This window comes from Oxyura jamaicensis, chromosome 2 (genome assembly GCF_011077185.1).
Source record: "Oxyura jamaicensis isolate SHBP4307 breed ruddy duck chromosome 2, BPBGC_Ojam_1.0, whole genome shotgun sequence".
NCBI lineage: Eukaryota > Metazoa > Chordata > Aves > Anseriformes > Anatidae > Oxyura > Oxyura jamaicensis.
In genome coordinates this window covers 110,773,473-110,789,356 of record NC_048894.1, presented here as the reverse complement: position 1 = coordinate 110,789,356, position 15,884 = coordinate 110,773,473, and the positions used below count along the sequence as shown (strand labels likewise).

At 39.6% G+C, this 15,884-nt stretch overlaps 1 protein-coding gene across 14 annotated transcripts in view; it reads left to right on the top strand.

Annotated features, from left to right (window-relative positions):
* ZNF521 (zinc finger protein 521) overlaps nucleotides 1-15,884 on the top strand; it is a 232,119-nt gene that overhangs the window by 201,483 nt on the left and 14,752 nt on the right. For all 14 annotated transcript variants that reach the window (XM_035316383.1, XM_035316380.1, XM_035316377.1 and 11 more), the window contains one exon: nucleotides 2,207-2,322. In XM_035316383.1, the coding sequence (XP_035172274.1) occupies nucleotides 2,207-2,322 (116 nt within the window). The remainder of the gene's footprint in view (nucleotides 1-2,206; nucleotides 2,323-15,884) is intronic.

Below are 15,884 nucleotides of genomic sequence, written 5' to 3'. Positions count from 1 at the left end.
ATGTGCTTTAGAAAGCAAACCATGCTGTCTTGCCACAAGTCAAGTTCTGCTCTCCCCTGACACAGGTCCAAGTGTGGAATAATCCTCCCCAGGCAGTGGCGTTGTTTGGTAGTAAAACCCAAGTGAGAAAATAACTTGACCCGGTAGGGCTAAGCACTGCATTGTTTGGGCCGTAATGAGGAGCAGAAAAATGCTGTTGGAAATGAAAACACATTAAAAGGATGCCTACAGAGTTGTTGTGCGTTTTTTTTAAGGAATTCATAATAGAACATTTCATAAAATGATAACCTAAAACATAAGCGTTAATATGTAGCTTACATGCACAATTTTGCTTTACAAGATGAAAATCAAAGATAATCACAAACATGACAAAACACACTTTGGGTATTCTCACATCAATGGCATGCTAATTCTGGAAGCAATTCAAGGTTTCTGTTCTCCATTAATGGAAGTGAAGGATTTTCATTGATAGGCAAATAGACCCTTTAATACCTTCCTTTTGCTTCTCTTTGTTTGGCAGCTCCCCTCCCAGTAAAACCGAAGTATGTGCTACAGAGGAAAATGAAAGTTGAATTTTTCATCCCACAGATTCAGTGGTTGTTGATGACTAATTACCTCACTATTGTCAGCTTTCACACATTTCTGCAGTTCATAAAATTAAAAAAAAAAAAAGGCATAGTTCATCTCCACTGCATGGTTTATCATAGTAAATCTGCGTATGGATAGTGCTGCCGTGAACGGTTTGACTGTGAGGCATCAGCGTTCAGCAATTCTTTCTTTCAGTTAGGCATTTTTTTGTCTTTTAGATCTATTACTCATTCTACTAATTTTTTTCCCCATGTCTTTGTGTACACGTTATGAAGTGATCTTTTTGTAGCGTAATGCCATGAGTCTTAGATTTTCAAGGTGGGGGGAGTTGTAAACGCAATATAAAAACTTGCAACTGTCAGGAGTACCCACTGACAATTCTCCATGTGAGCCAGATCCCTGATAAAAGTAATCCTTTAATGTTTGAGCCAGTAGCCTTGTAAAATGTGTTAAAGAGTATGGAGATAAGTCGATTTCAATCTGTGTGAAACACTTTCTCCTTTTTGCTGATGGGGTAAATAGACACCAAGCATTAATCATAAACAATGGTGCTTTATTAGCAATATGCCATTAAATTATTTCAGCGTGTCTTGTTAGAATATTAACAAGAAGTAAAAATACCCAATATAAGTTTTATGTGGAAAATGGAATCTGAGCCCTTTTTTTTCAGGGTAATGAGAAATGTGATTAAAATGTATGACTCAGAAGAACAATATTCTGATATTTTTTGTTGCCTTGCAATTAGAATAATTTTAATGATTAGGAGTGGAGTCAAAGTCAAATGCCAGCATCTTTAATAAATCCTTTCCCTGCCTATACAGATTAATATTGTAGATGCAAACTTTTTTAGGTCACAGTGCACCAGGCATCCATCAGAAGTCAGTGCTGCCAACCCAAACACTGCCTCTGGCATATACAATTTAATTATTAATAGTATGTCTCCTAGGTAAACTGTTACACAGTCTTAGGGCCTTGTTTTGTAGTCATTAAAATTGAACATGTTTATATTATTGAAACCCTTGCATTCAGTGTGTAGGCAGAGTTGATCTTAAAGTATCCAAAGAGAATTTACCTGCAGTTCTGTTTCACATTTATAGACATTGCCCCAGTGTAGCTGTGGGATATAATTTTTAGCATTAACACATTTAAATACAGAGCTGTTTGTTAGCTTTAACTTTAGGCAAACACAGTAAACAGGACTTTGGCACCTATGCTTTTCAAACCTGCTGGTTGCTAGGAAATAAGTTTTGTATGTGTTCAATCAAAGCGCAGTAAGCATGAAGAAATAATTCTGAAGAGAAAATGGCATTTTTAAATCTTGAAATGTAAACTTCTCTGGCTGTCCTCTTAGGGTCCCCTTTTGCTTCTTTTTATTATTTATTTTTATTTTTGAAACCAGACATCTATTTCAATTCATTTAAAATGAAGAAGGATCACACTTCACAGTTAAATAGTGCTCGTTGGTACCCATTACAGCAACAGCATAATGTGAAATCTGAGTATGCCAGCTTAATTTTACCTCTTGGAATTGCTGAGTGTTAATGGGAAATTGTTTATAAAAAATGCTTCACTTGCAATACAAAATAATGAAAAGCTCGTTGTTTGTCTATTATTTCAGTGTTTGTCCAAGCAAACAAGTTGCAGCAGCATATTTTCTCAGCCCATGGACAAGAGGACAAGATCTATGACTGCACACAGTGTCCACAGAAGTTCTTCTTCCAAACAGAGCTGCAGGTACACGCTTGTTACCTTGGGGGTTATAATAGCATTGTGATAGCTGAGTTCAGAACATTGCTTGTCATGACCTCCTCTGATACTTGCTTGTCATCGGGATTGGGAAGAAGGAAAGACAAGGAAATTTTAGGTGATTCAGCCCATGTGGCTTCAGAAAGCTGCTGGCAGAAAACCACCTTGTACAGACCTGAATTTTGGGAGCCACCTTTGGATTCTTGCTTTGTACATTATTGCAGCTCAAGATAGTCTTGAGGAGAGAGGAATCGGCATCCTATTTGTCTGTTAGTTATACATAAAACATTTACTCAAGCGGTGAAATGGGGAATAGTGTATTCTGCTGTATCAAAATGTGAAAAGCTAAGCACTGATGTAGCAGTGTAAAGATGTGTAAAAAAAAAAAAAAAAAAAGAGGAAAAAAAAAAAGAGAAACAGTCAAACGAGTCAAACAAATGGTATGCTGTCTTCTTGTGTGCTTTTTGTGCGACCTGTGATATGTTTATGATACAGTTTATTAATGAGAACAAAAGGATAAAGATAAAGAAATAAATGTTGAACAAGATCGGAAAACATGTTTGGCTGAAGGAATGATTTACTATATATTAACATCATGTGCAGCTTGTCTTGAGATGAGAGGTGGTGGTATGTATTCCTGAAGTGGTTTTCTATCTTGAGACAGCAGCAGAAGATTACTTCTAAGTTATTTTAGTTTACATTGAGATATTAAATTCAGTTGACAGAGGAAAAAATGTCAGCATCTCTGATGATCTGTAGGGATGGAGCAAGGAAAAGTATTTGTACTATTTGTGCTGTAAGGCCTTTCCTCTTCAGCCCGCCACATTATTTTTATTTGGAATTAAAAGATTTTTCAGCACTAAAGGTTTTTCAGTAGTTTTTTATAGCACGGGCCCCCATCTCTAAGTCTTTGAGTGGAGTGTGCACAACTAATTTAGCTTTGCACAAGAGCTGAATTTCATCTCATCAGCAGAGGCAAAAGGCTAGTGAGGCATGTGCACCCCTACACTCATTTTGTGTTTCACTTCCTGAAAGTTTTACATTCTGAAAACCTGATACTAACGTTTGGTGTGATGATATGGGATACATTTTTTGGAGAAAAAAGAAATAAGAGAATTTAAACCATGTATTGACTTGTTGTGTGAGAGATTGTTGTTCATGTAGATTGTACTAATAATCCACTTCTGCATGTAAGCTATAAGGAAGTAATCGTCTTTTTGATAGCCTTCCTTACCTTCTGTCATGATGGACCCATAGGCTATTGGGAGGACCATACCTGTGATACTTTAAAGTGCCTGAGCTCTCTCCTATTTCTAATAGATTCAAATCTGTTTCATTTTCTGTCTGTATTAGGTATTGCATGCAAACTCTGAACTGAACTGGAAGAGGAGGACAAGAAAAAGAAAAGATAAAGCTAAATGTTTAGGAGGAAAAAACAGTCTTACATAGTGGTAGACAGGAAGAGGCAGGACTAAGTTTTGAAGTCAGAAAATGGTCTGAGTTGTGTAGATAGTTATTGTACTTGTGGGAAAAATAAAGCAGAAGCTGAGTGGAATGAGGAAAGGTCAGAAACTAATTTTGTTGTATTTGCTTCAGCCACAGCATGGTTTTTGTGGAATCATTTTCTTTGCTTTTTTAAGTCAAGATATTTTGTGCTTGTGTTGGTTTTGGTGGTGTTTTGTTGTTTGTTTGTTTGTTTTTTTCAAAGTGCTTCCAATAAGTTAAGACTGCTTTTTTAGGAAGAAAATACCCAAATATTTTGGCTTACCTATTTTCACAAATTCTTTTGTTCATCATTAATCAAACTGCAGAAGTAGAGATCAACAATGTCTTAACAGAGACAGGAGAGATTCTTAGAGAAATCAGAAAAAAAAAAATAAGTACAGATATGGAAAAGAAAACTGGGGGAAGAAGCAGAAACAATAGGACAGAAATGAGTTTTAACCGCATAATTCAGACTGGGTTTAAAAAAGGCAGAACAGATAACTGGATTCTGAAGATGCAAAATGTAGAGATCGAGGTGTAGTAGTGACATGTAACATCACCTCCTTGCTAATCTGTCTCTCTAAAATATGATCTCGGTTCAAAATACATGGGGTGCCCAGCAGCTGCCTTCTGCATTTTTATTATAATAAAAGCACATGATTTTCCACTGAAAATTCATCCCTGCCCAAGACTCAGGGCAAGATTTTGCTGTCTCTATCTAAACCTAGTTCATTAAAACTTCAACGTAACTGAAGCACCTGGTTTTCTAGTGAAGGGCACAAAAGGATGTCCCCACAGAGAGACAAATTATGCTCTACATTGGCTAGGTGACAATCAGTGTGTTGGTTGTTCCGTGCTGCAGAAGGCTCTTAACAGAACACATCTCCATACCCTTAGAGACAGCCTCTCTCTGGCTTATCTATGCTGGCAAAAAGGGAAAGGTATTCATTTTCTTCTTCACCTAATTCATTATGTTTATTATTTTAATTAACTTGTGTAGCCCCACCCCAGTTGAGAATTCCTTATGTTTAAAAAAAATGCCATTCCATTGCGCCATTCACATATGCTGGGATCACTGACTTTCTGCTCCTACCTCCAGTTATCTACCCAGGATGGTAAAAGGGCAGCAAAGCACTTAGGCAGAGCAGTAGGTACTGACCTTTGGAGTCCGCTTTTACTGAAAATACATTGATCTCAGGATCTCATTTAAAACCTCTTCTAGGAAGCATCGCTTTGTTCAGGCTATCTACCAGCTGAAGCAGTGAAATCTTTGGCAACTAGCCTCCGGGTTATGTTTCTCTATCCTTTCACATTACCGTGGCTTGTGTTGGGGCTTGCAGCATAACAGTCTATTTATTCCCTCCAACAGGAGCAGTTTCTTGCTTTTAATTTAAACATGCATCTAAAGTGCATCTCCCATGCATGAGAGATGCTAATCATCTCAGATTAGAAGCCATGGACAGCACTCTATGGCTGTAGGGCAGAATAAGAACAAGAGCAAGATTGAGCAGAGCAGAACACAATAACATAGAAACCCTATCCATGTGTATAGTACAGCTGATAATTAAAAGGAATTATTTCAGGGGTACAGGAAATAAATGCATTATAATGGTGCTTAACTTGGTGTTTGGCCCAGTGTGATTCTTTGCTTTCATTGTGTTTGATTTTCTGACTCCTGTTCCAGGAAAAGCAGGTGACAGAAACATAAGAATATATATACTACATTCTCACCTTGGGGAAGTTACTGTCCCCTCACTCACTACCAAGCTTCCAAAAAAAAAAAAAAAAAAAAAAAAGTAGAAATTCTCTTTAGAGGTTTCCATGAGGTTTCCATGACTTCACTCCAGACCCTTCTAAGGAACTCGAGACAATCTCATAGGATCAAGTTCTGGTGAGAACAGCGAAAAAATCACCAGTCCTGAAAATGAAGCCCATAAGGTATTACTCAGTCTTAAAGTTGAAATAATGAGATTTTATATGAATTTGCTTTTTGGTTTAGGATCTTCTAAACACCTGCACAAATTGTTCCAAGAAGCAGCTTTTTATAATTAATATAATAATTAATTGAATGCATTATGCTGATGCTTAGACTGTTTGAGGTGGTTGCCATAATGTCCAAAGATCTTTAACAGGCAAACTCTGCGCTCCAAAGAGTTTACACCCAAGTTAGTGAAGGATAGCAGCAGAAACAGAGATGGAACAGGTATAGGAACTGATGCAAGTACGTGCAGCAGTTTGGTGGCCAAGACTAGAAACCTGGTGTCCTGAGCTGATACTTCCACTTTATCTGCCACTCTAGTCTTTGTTTGCAAAGTTAATTGATAAAATATGTGCCTTTCCCAAAGAAAACATACAAGCCTTAATTTTAATCTTCTCTATAGCTACACTCTTCTCCCACCTTTGCCACTTCCTTTAAATAGCTTTGTGCTCCATAGCTATTGAACTAGCTTTAAATTTTTGAAGATGATACTACCACCGTAGAAAGGAAGCAAATAGAAACTGTATAGAACGGAAGTGTATGCTTTATGTGTGTTCTGAGTTTTGAGTTTTTGTACTTACATGTTCTGCAGTGTTCAAATGCCTATGTGGTGTATTCACACTTCTGAAATGGAGTTGATAAAGTATGCCCCTAAAAATGTTTATTCTTTAGAATAGAACACTTAATTAGACATGCTTAGTACAATAAGCAGTTTTCATAAATAAAATCATAAAATCGGACTTGTAACAATCTTTAAAATCAGAAATATATCCGATATGATTATCAGATAAGGAAGCCACAAGATAAGTGTTCTTATAGGGTGCCTAGATTTCTCCCAGAAGTTGAAATTCTCTGGTTGAATACCTGGAGCATGACAGCTTTCTGTACAGATTTAACTATAACAATCTTCTCCATCCATCATCCACTATACAGAACTTCTAATTAGTAAGGATGTAAAGAAACCTATCACTAATTTAATTTAATGTTGAATTTTCAATAAATCATGAACAAGTCAATTTTGCCTATTAAAACTTCCCTTTCATATCACCATGCTATTTCCAGTGCCTGTTTTTTTGCTTTAGACTTCAGACTTAGACTTAGATGTTTGAATGGATGTTAGTGCTTCCTTTGTGCCTGATGAGAAGTAGCCACTCCTTTCCTATTTCCAGTTCTAGTGTTCCTTCCATAGCCAACACAACACACCTTGGTATTTGTGGGAAGGCGTGAGACACTCTTGTGGGGTAGTACCCAGAGTGAATGGTTTCATTTTAGATTTTTTTTTGTTTGTTTTATGTTGCTGGGTTAGAGAGGTAACAATGCTTAGTAGAAATGGTGAATAATTGTACAGGATCAGTGTTTTATCAGTGGTGATAGTTCATTCTGAATATGATACTAGCCAAGATTACATGGCCTCTCAAGACCATTTTGCCCACTACAAAAATTGCTTTTCTTTTTCGTGAAATAGAGCATTTACTTAACATTTTATAGCTAATAATTAGTTGCTCATGGGGTAGTTAAGTATCCCCACTTTGCAGACATAAAAACTAGGGCAAGAAATAATTGGATCAGCAGTTACTTCCCATCCTGTTGGAAAGGGACCTGGCTTCAGTGATTCACGCCCTTGCTGCTTCCCGTCTGGACTCCATCAGCAGAGAATACCTGGGCATGAAGCCATCAGACTGGAGGACATTCCAGCTAATACAGAGATCTGCAGCACTGTTCCTCAGTAGCAAAGAGAGACCAGGAGCACATTTGGTATGCTCTCTTGCTGTCTGCACTGCCCTCCTACGTGTTTTCCCAGTTGTGCTCTAAGACTCATTCTGGGTCCAGTACATCTCTGGGATCCCCTGAAAAGTTCTTCCTGTTTGGTATAACAGTGCCTTAGTTGACAGCCCTGCTTTGTGAGTGTTTTTATCAAACAGCTGAAGCTTACTGTGCGTGGGAGCTACAACTTTCCTGCAGGCTGGCCCAGGTATGCAGAAGAGACTTCACTGCAGTTAAGTATTGCCCAGAACATCCTTGGTTTATGCTTTTAATAGTGGCACCTATAGGTTCCAAAGGCTCCCTTCTCTCATATAACACGTACCTGAGCACAGATTCCTAAACATTCCCCAAAACCCCAGCCCACAACAGAGCTGTTCCAAACTGAAATACACGGTTCCTTCCCCAGGGAAAGAATGAAAGAAAGAATGAAGCACTCACAGCAGATGTTATTCACGTTGTTTAAAACAGCAGGAGGACATTCGCAACTCCTGGTGCAAGCAGCTGACAGTCGAGCATACATGAAGCAGAGCAAGGCAGGAGCAGCACAGAAGAGTCTCCAGAAGTTTTATGTAACTTTGCGTGTCCCTCTCTGGATGTCCAGTTTGAAACACATTCATGCTCCAGGGTTTAGCACTGTTGAAAGTAATCTACTAGTCTTTACCTCTTTTTTTTAAAAGGTTACATTTTCCAAAGACCTCTGCATTGTAAAATACTCCCAAAGATCTCAATGTTGTAAAACAGCTCTAAAAATACCCTTAACCTGGGCCTGGAGCGTAGCTAAGCAAACTCTAGGCTATTGGAAAAACTAGAAGTCATGACCAAAATCACTACTGGAAGCCGTAACAGAGCTGGGATTCAAACCCTGTATTCTCTTGTATGGGGGACAGCTAGAGAAAACTGCTAATTGATCTAGACTGGAGTTGCCTCCTTCTGGGGACCAGCTGGGAAGGAGGCTGGTGTGGGAGTAGCATCAGCAGCAGTGGCACCACAACCTCCAGGTAGGAGTTGTTTTGCCAGTGCCCCCAAGAGAGTTGAGTCTGTGTGTTGTGTAGATCCCAATGGTAAGCCTTGCATGACAACAGGGGAGAGCATGAATAATTTATAATCTTTATACAAAAACAGGGACAAAACTTTCAAAGCTGCAGGTGAAGTTACATTTTCAAGGATGTTTGCTTCACAAAGTAAAGTTCTCAAAACATTTTTAAGTGAAATTAGAGATTAGCTCTGGCATTTCTAGGTCCCCAAACTCTTAGGCTGAGGAGTGGAACAGAGATGCTGGCTTTCTAGGCCCCAAAGGCCACAAGCCAGCAGGGAATAACTTTGTCAGCTCTTCTTAAAAAGAAGCCTACCTGAAATCCAATTAACAATCAAAGCTTTAGGCCAACATTTTAAAACTCAATGGCCTATTTCTGAGAGGGTGCTGAGCACCGCCAGCTGTAGTTAAGGTCAGTGCAAGAAGCTGGTGCTGAGTACATCAGGAAATCAGGCCATAAATGCCTGAAGTTAGCAACTTTAGTAAAAGCATAGGTGATGAGCAGCCACAACCTCTTTGTAAGGTTTCAGCAAAACAGTTTTAATGCCTAAATAGGCATTAAAACGCCTAAACAGGCACCACGTTCAGTAATGTTGGTCTTAGTCCTTAGTAGGTTGCTTTTGTCAGAACAGATGCCTGGGAGTCAGAAGAGCTGTATTCAGTTGCAAAGTCTGGTACTAACTTGCTCCACTTACCCATGCATCCTCTCTATCAAGTGAGGGAGGATGATGATAACAATATGTGTGCCAGAGATAGGAACGTAATTAATGCTTATGTTTTGAGGGAACTAGATAGAGAGGCACGTATTGCAAGTATTACTAGTTTGAGTGCATTGTTTCCTGAACTCTTACAGTGCTTTCTGTTTCAAGGAAAATATATTTATGATAGTGTGCACATGGGTGCTTGTATGCGTATGACTTTATCAACTGCATTTTATTTCCCTAAGATAATCCATGCTTAAAAGGATGTCCCTGGAAATTCTCAACGCCCAAGCAGATAAAGTTTCTATGTCATTCCAGATTTAAAACGCACAGGCTCATATTCTTGAGACTTGAGACTTCTTTCCCTAGAAGGGAGAATTACTTTCTTTACAAATTTTCTCAAAAAGGCAATCATGAGAAGAATGACAAAGGCACCCGCAAATTAGCTCTTTAAGGACATACCTTCAAAGCGTTTCCCCTACATGTCTTTTGCTTCAATGTCAAAAAAAGGTTAAATACCAAAAAGAAAAAAGAAAAAAAAAAAAAAGGAATTCCTTTCCAGTGCCCTTTCCCCCCTGGGGATCCAGGGGTGTTACAGCCATATTAGGTTTTCATGTGGTGATTCTTTTCCAAATAAGAAATTTCCAGGTTTGGAGCTGGTGAGCTCACCCGCCTTTGATTGGCCTATTCAAATGTAAACACTCCCTGTGGGTAGTTTGTAAGGCCATGAATATTTATAGCGCATTGCAAAGCCCACCAAGCCCCAAGTACCAGAGTTTTATAGGGACCATTTTGATTTCACTAAATAGTGCTTGACAAAGATGGGCTGGTTCTTACTTGTCTCCACATTCTCCATATACTTGTAAATCTACGTGCAACACAGTCAACTTGTGAAACTTTCTGAACAGTTTCCTGTAAATAAGCAGGAAACAATGTGTTCACAAAATCTCCCATTCCCTGAGAAAACATTCCTCAAATTTCTGCAGCAATTGAATTGGTCATGGTTCTGCTTTTTTTCAGATGCTTGGACGATATTATTGATGAAATTACAGAATTGACAAAGACAATGTAGCAGTTAACTGATGAGTATTACCTTTAAATAAACTATTTTTATCTTGAAAAGAAATTCAGACATATGGAACAGTAGAAAGGCAAAAGAATTGGAAGTATAATGTCCAGAATAAGTACTAAGCTACACTCACAATATACCCATACAAAAATAAGCAAAAATATATATTCCTTCTCCTTCAAGGGGGATAGAGTCATAACCAAATGTGTATGTATACATGAATATATGTTCCTATTTTTACCTATTCCTTCCTGTTCATGCTCATATGCCTGGATATATGCATATATATAGGTAAAATATAGGTAAAAACATAGGTTAAATATAAGTATTTTTCAAAAAAAAAATGAGTTGCAACAAAAAAAAAGTTAACCCATACTTTGGATCTGTTCACATTATTGGCTGGGATGGTCAACATTAAATATATTCTGCAGAAACAGATAATAGTAAGCCTTGTGACTGCAAAGACTGTGTTATGAAAATATTAAGTGAAGTTTGTTGACTCCAGTCTGAAAGCAGACGGAAACAATGGAAATCAGAGAGAGGATAAGCTTCACTTGCCTTTGTCTTTTTAAGTGTTGAATCTGAAACATAGCAATGATGTTACATGCCAACATTAACATCAGGATTTCTGATTGTTTTAGCAAATGGAACAGCAAAGTGTGCAGGATTTCAGTCCAAAGAAGCGAATCATAAGTTATTGCAGAAAAGAAAATACACAGGAAGGCAGAAGAGGGAAAACAAAAGGCAAAGGAATAGAAGAGAAGTAGGAAGGAGGTTATGGGGCAAAAAACGAAACAAGATAGAAATAATTATGGTTACAAGGCCAACATTTTTCTGCTGAGTGATGCTGATAATAATGATCGGACACTTGTAAAAATAAATCATGATAGTAATAAGGGGAAGTTCAGTTATTACATAAAGGCCAATTTCTAACCTCAGTCCTTGTAGAAACCTCTGTGAACATCAGGGAGTCTTGTTGGAGACTGGGGTCAGGGAAAGCAGTAAATGTATTCCCTGACCCACAAATAATCATTAGAAATGGAATTCTGCCCTTTGCAGAAAATGAGTTTTTATCATCTGTGCCCTGACCATTTCAGCCTACACCTCATCATTAGTCAGATCAGTTGGCTAATATACCTGGAGTAAGCAGAAGAAATAAGCACTGTGTTTGCATGTGAATGATTTCCCTGGTAGATCAGTTCAGTTCTCTTAATTGTCCATCCATTAATTTCTTGCTAATGTAGTTGATATCGATGACTGATTTTCTGTGCTAAACAGGAAGCACCACTTCTTCATTCTAGGACGCATTCCTTCCTACAACTGCCCTGCTGTTAGCTACCAGTAGCTGCCGTTATATTATCTTTCATCTGGCCCAGAGCTGACAACAGATGGCCATCTCCGGGACTGCCATCAGTGTGACTTTATGAAGCATCCAGCTATGGTGTACTGAGGAGCTTCATGGCCAGTTCTGCAAATCTGCCTCCCTTCCCCCTACCCTGCTGCCGGCCCCCCTCCCTCCATCCCCGTGAATAAGCTCCTCGTTCCTGGCTCCACTCTCCACTGGTTTTGCCAATTCCCAACGAGTGATGGCACAAAGCTAGCACTGAAAGCTTGTCGCTCGAGATCTGCCCCATTCCCCCCCATAGTGCCGGAAGAGGGTTGTGATGACCCTTGTATATACCCCAGCATCCTCACATCTGTATGTTTTTTCAGTGCATAGGGATCAGTAGCAGCAAACCTGCCACCCTCCAGGGTCTGTAGTCTGAACCCTACCTTCTTCCATCAGAGAGCTTAGCTTAGTAGCCCCGCTTCCCCTCAAACTCAGGGATGTGGAGGGAGGGGGGATGTTCGATCTTTGTCTTTAAGGTTCCACAAGACATGCTGCCAAACCAAGACTGAGTATGTCAAGTTTGAAGGAAGGTAGAATATCGATTAAAGACACAAAATGGAGAAAGGTATAAAATTCACAATCGTCCTGATTCCATTGACACGTTAGATCATTTGGAAAAGCAGTTTCAGCTGGGTGGCTGCTGCGCATTTTGGAGGAAGATATATTGTTTGCTCTTGACAGAGTTTTCTAAAGCGAGGTACCTCCAGAGCTGAACCTGTATTTTAAGAGAAATTCACATTTGTATCCTTTATTGTGATATTTGCAGCAAGTCTACAGCTCGTAACAGTCTCTGCCCTCCAGCTATAAAGGAGTAAGGCTCCATTGTTGGAGAGAGAGCAGCCTTCTGTGTGAAAGGCTGAGATGTGGTAGGCAAGATGAATAGTGCTTAAAAGCAGCGCTCGCGGTGCTGTCATTTAGAACAGGAGCACTGAGGATTTAAACGAAAGTGAAAGGCATGGTAAATGAATCCTTTAAATTGGTCAAATTTTCAGCCGCCTAAAATAACAAGTTTTCTTCATTGATAGGTTTGTTGAGTAGGAGGAAAGTTGGGAGGGGATGAATTCCCCTAGGGAGGAGGTGCAGATAGTTTGTAAAAACAAGGTGTGGTCAATGATTCATAAAGAGACACGTCCAGGAAACTCCAGTAAACAGCAAACTTGGCTCAAAAGTGGTGGCTTTCTTTTTTTCCTTTTCTTTTTCTTTTCTTAGAGCATCAGCATCATTAGATTGCTCCATTCCAAACATTAGTCAAAGGGACTCAGATGCAGATGGCTACACAACTGGAGCTGTTCATTACAAAGCCCCGACCAGGAGGAACAGCTTTCAGGTTTAGTTTTCCTACCTGTTACCGGGGTCAGGTTCACCATGCTTTGATCAGACTGAGGCTAAAATATGATTTTGGGTGGAAAAAAAGAGTGTGTTTCTGTAGGCTTTCGTGGTGTGTGTGTTTTTTTTTTTTAAAAAAAAAGTGAGCTTCCTTTGTGTTCAAAGCTGAAATGAATGTCCTCCACCCCGTTAACAAGGGAAGAGGGAAAGAGATGATTCAGTCGTCATGAACCGATACTGCTGAGTTACACACATTTCTACATGCAGCTTTAGTTGTTTGTCTGCATTGTTACAGCCTCATTTTGCAGCAGAATCGCTAGGCATAGGCACCGATCATGGGTGTGTAAATCAGCTTGGGGGTACTCTGTGTCAGCAGATGCACTGCTCCCCTCCATACTTCGTGTGTACAGATAGATGTGTGCTGTGTAATATAAAGCAACCGAGCTACTGTTAATATTAGTGGTGCATTTTGCTTTGCTTTGAGTTTGTAAAGGTGAAAGGTGACTGTGCAGGAAAATGGAACAGTATATTTGCTGTGAGACAGGCACTAAGAACTCACTCCCATGCTCAGTTATAATTCATGACTATACTGGTGGGAAGCCCTTATCCCTCTGTGGAGTTAATGCATCTCTACTGTAGCCTGCTGAGAGCACCCTGTGTCCCCTCCCACCATCTGTGCATCCACTTGCGTGCTTTCTCTCTCTCTGTGCTGTGAGATCTCTTGGTGTTAAAACTGTCAGACTACTACTGCCTGGTAAAGGTGGCTTTATGATGTGTATTAATGTTGAATTGTCATTTAAAGGGTGAGGAGGTAAGAAAGGGATGCGTTACCGTTTGTTTTAAGCTCTCCCCCCCAAAATGCCGATGAGCAGATCGAAAGGTAAATTTGTTACTTCAGACGGCAAACAGCTTTGAACAGGGTACAGAAATTTCCACAATGTAGAATAAGAGCTATTAATGGCATCTTTCTTCCCAATCTGGGCATATTTTGCCGTTTCTTGGTACAGTGGATCTCAGTTTTTCCATGTCAGGGTTTGAACCAATGGCATTGTAAATTCAATAATACTTATTTACCCATCAGCTAGCGTAGCTGACAAGAATTTTATTTTCTACAAGTTGATCTCCCCTTTTAACAGAAAAGCTCTCTTGCAGGCTGCAAGTTAATTGCTTCTATGCTACCTGAGACTTGAAATTCATGTTACCAAGTGCTATAAGCTAGCACAATCTTACTTAAATAGGTAGTATACGAAGATTTTTTATTATTATTATTGCTGTAAGGCACTGTTGGAAGACCGGTGAGACTGTCTAGCTTCGAAAGAGCTGAACTCTGCTCACAGAGGCTTGAGATGATGCTTTATCAACCTGGCAATTTACTGCAAGGGTAGACATTAGACTCAGAATATGGTTAAAGGACCATCTACTTGACTGTCACAGCAATATTAATTTGCAGGGTTTCACTGAATGTAATCTTATGTAGTCTGTTGTTTGTACTCCTTTAAAACTTATAAATCAAATCCAGACCTGGAATACCAGCATATGAACTTAACAGATGTGCTGCCATAAGGGACCTACTAGGTTATAAACTACAGAAATGATCTTTTTATATTTCAGATTCCTAGCTTATTCCAGGGAGATTCGGGAAGCACAGAAGTGAGGTGGAAGGTCGCACGTTAGGACAGTAGCACCCACCCAGTGCTTGACGTTTGGTGTAATTGTCAGGAAACCCACATCTGATGGTTTTGTTATTCAGTCATAGCATCCTGCCGAAGTTCCAGAGCAAAAGTAGGGCAAGGATGACTTCAGTAGCTCCGTGTCCAGGTTTTCTTAGGTGAAAGATCACTTTGAGATGACACAGCTGAGTAGTCAGGCTGAAATCCTAGTTGGTATTTTATTAATTTTGCACCAAGATAAATCCTGAAATTCTGACAAACTCCGTGACAGGTGAAATTCCTTCTTGCAGAATCTGCTCAGCAAGAGGCTGCTCATTTCGTTCTGTTCGGAGGCAGGCAACAGGAGGGCAGCTTTATAATCAGCCCTCAGCGGACCCCCAGCCGCCCCAGAGCCTTGGACTGATTGAATAACTCCTGGGCCTCTTCCCCTAGGCCTCCATCAGCAGGGGTCCTGTGGAAAGCAATCTCCCGCAGACTGGCACTGAAGTGAGCTTTAAACTACTATTTTCTGCTCTCCAGAGGAGCCTGGAGTACTAAAAGATAGATGGACTGCAGATATTTTATGAGAAACTGTCAGAAGAAGAGCAGAGTAAATGTTTTTTTTCTTCCTTCTTGGAGTCACATACACTACATTGCCATAGAAATTTTCCCAGATTTTTTTTTGCTGTTGAAGTTTGAAATTAATTGGTTGCTAACCTTAATTCCCCCCCCCCCCCCCTCTTTCTCTTTCTTTTTTTTTCCTCCTTTTTCTCCTTTTCCTTTTCTTTTTTTATTTCTTTTTTTTTTTTTTTCTTAAATATTCACTCGGAGGCCCTTTGCTTAACCACAGTTGCAGAAAATCAGTACCATTTGCACTGAAATATTTATAATGACAGAATGAAAAATTGGATTCATTTTCTGGCCTGTAGCCGAACAGTCTGCAACTTTGTGCAGCATTGTTTAGCATCTCTCATTCCTCCCTTTCACTGGGGTCGTTCTCAGACACACACGCACGCGCTGCCCATGCTTCAGAGGAATGCTTAGCAAAACACAGAGCCATTTTTAATCTCAGCCTTGAGAAAACAACTTGTCTCTAACCTTGCCACCATCTGCAGGGGGAAGCAGAGGGGGGACGCACGGGAAGCGGGTAGACTC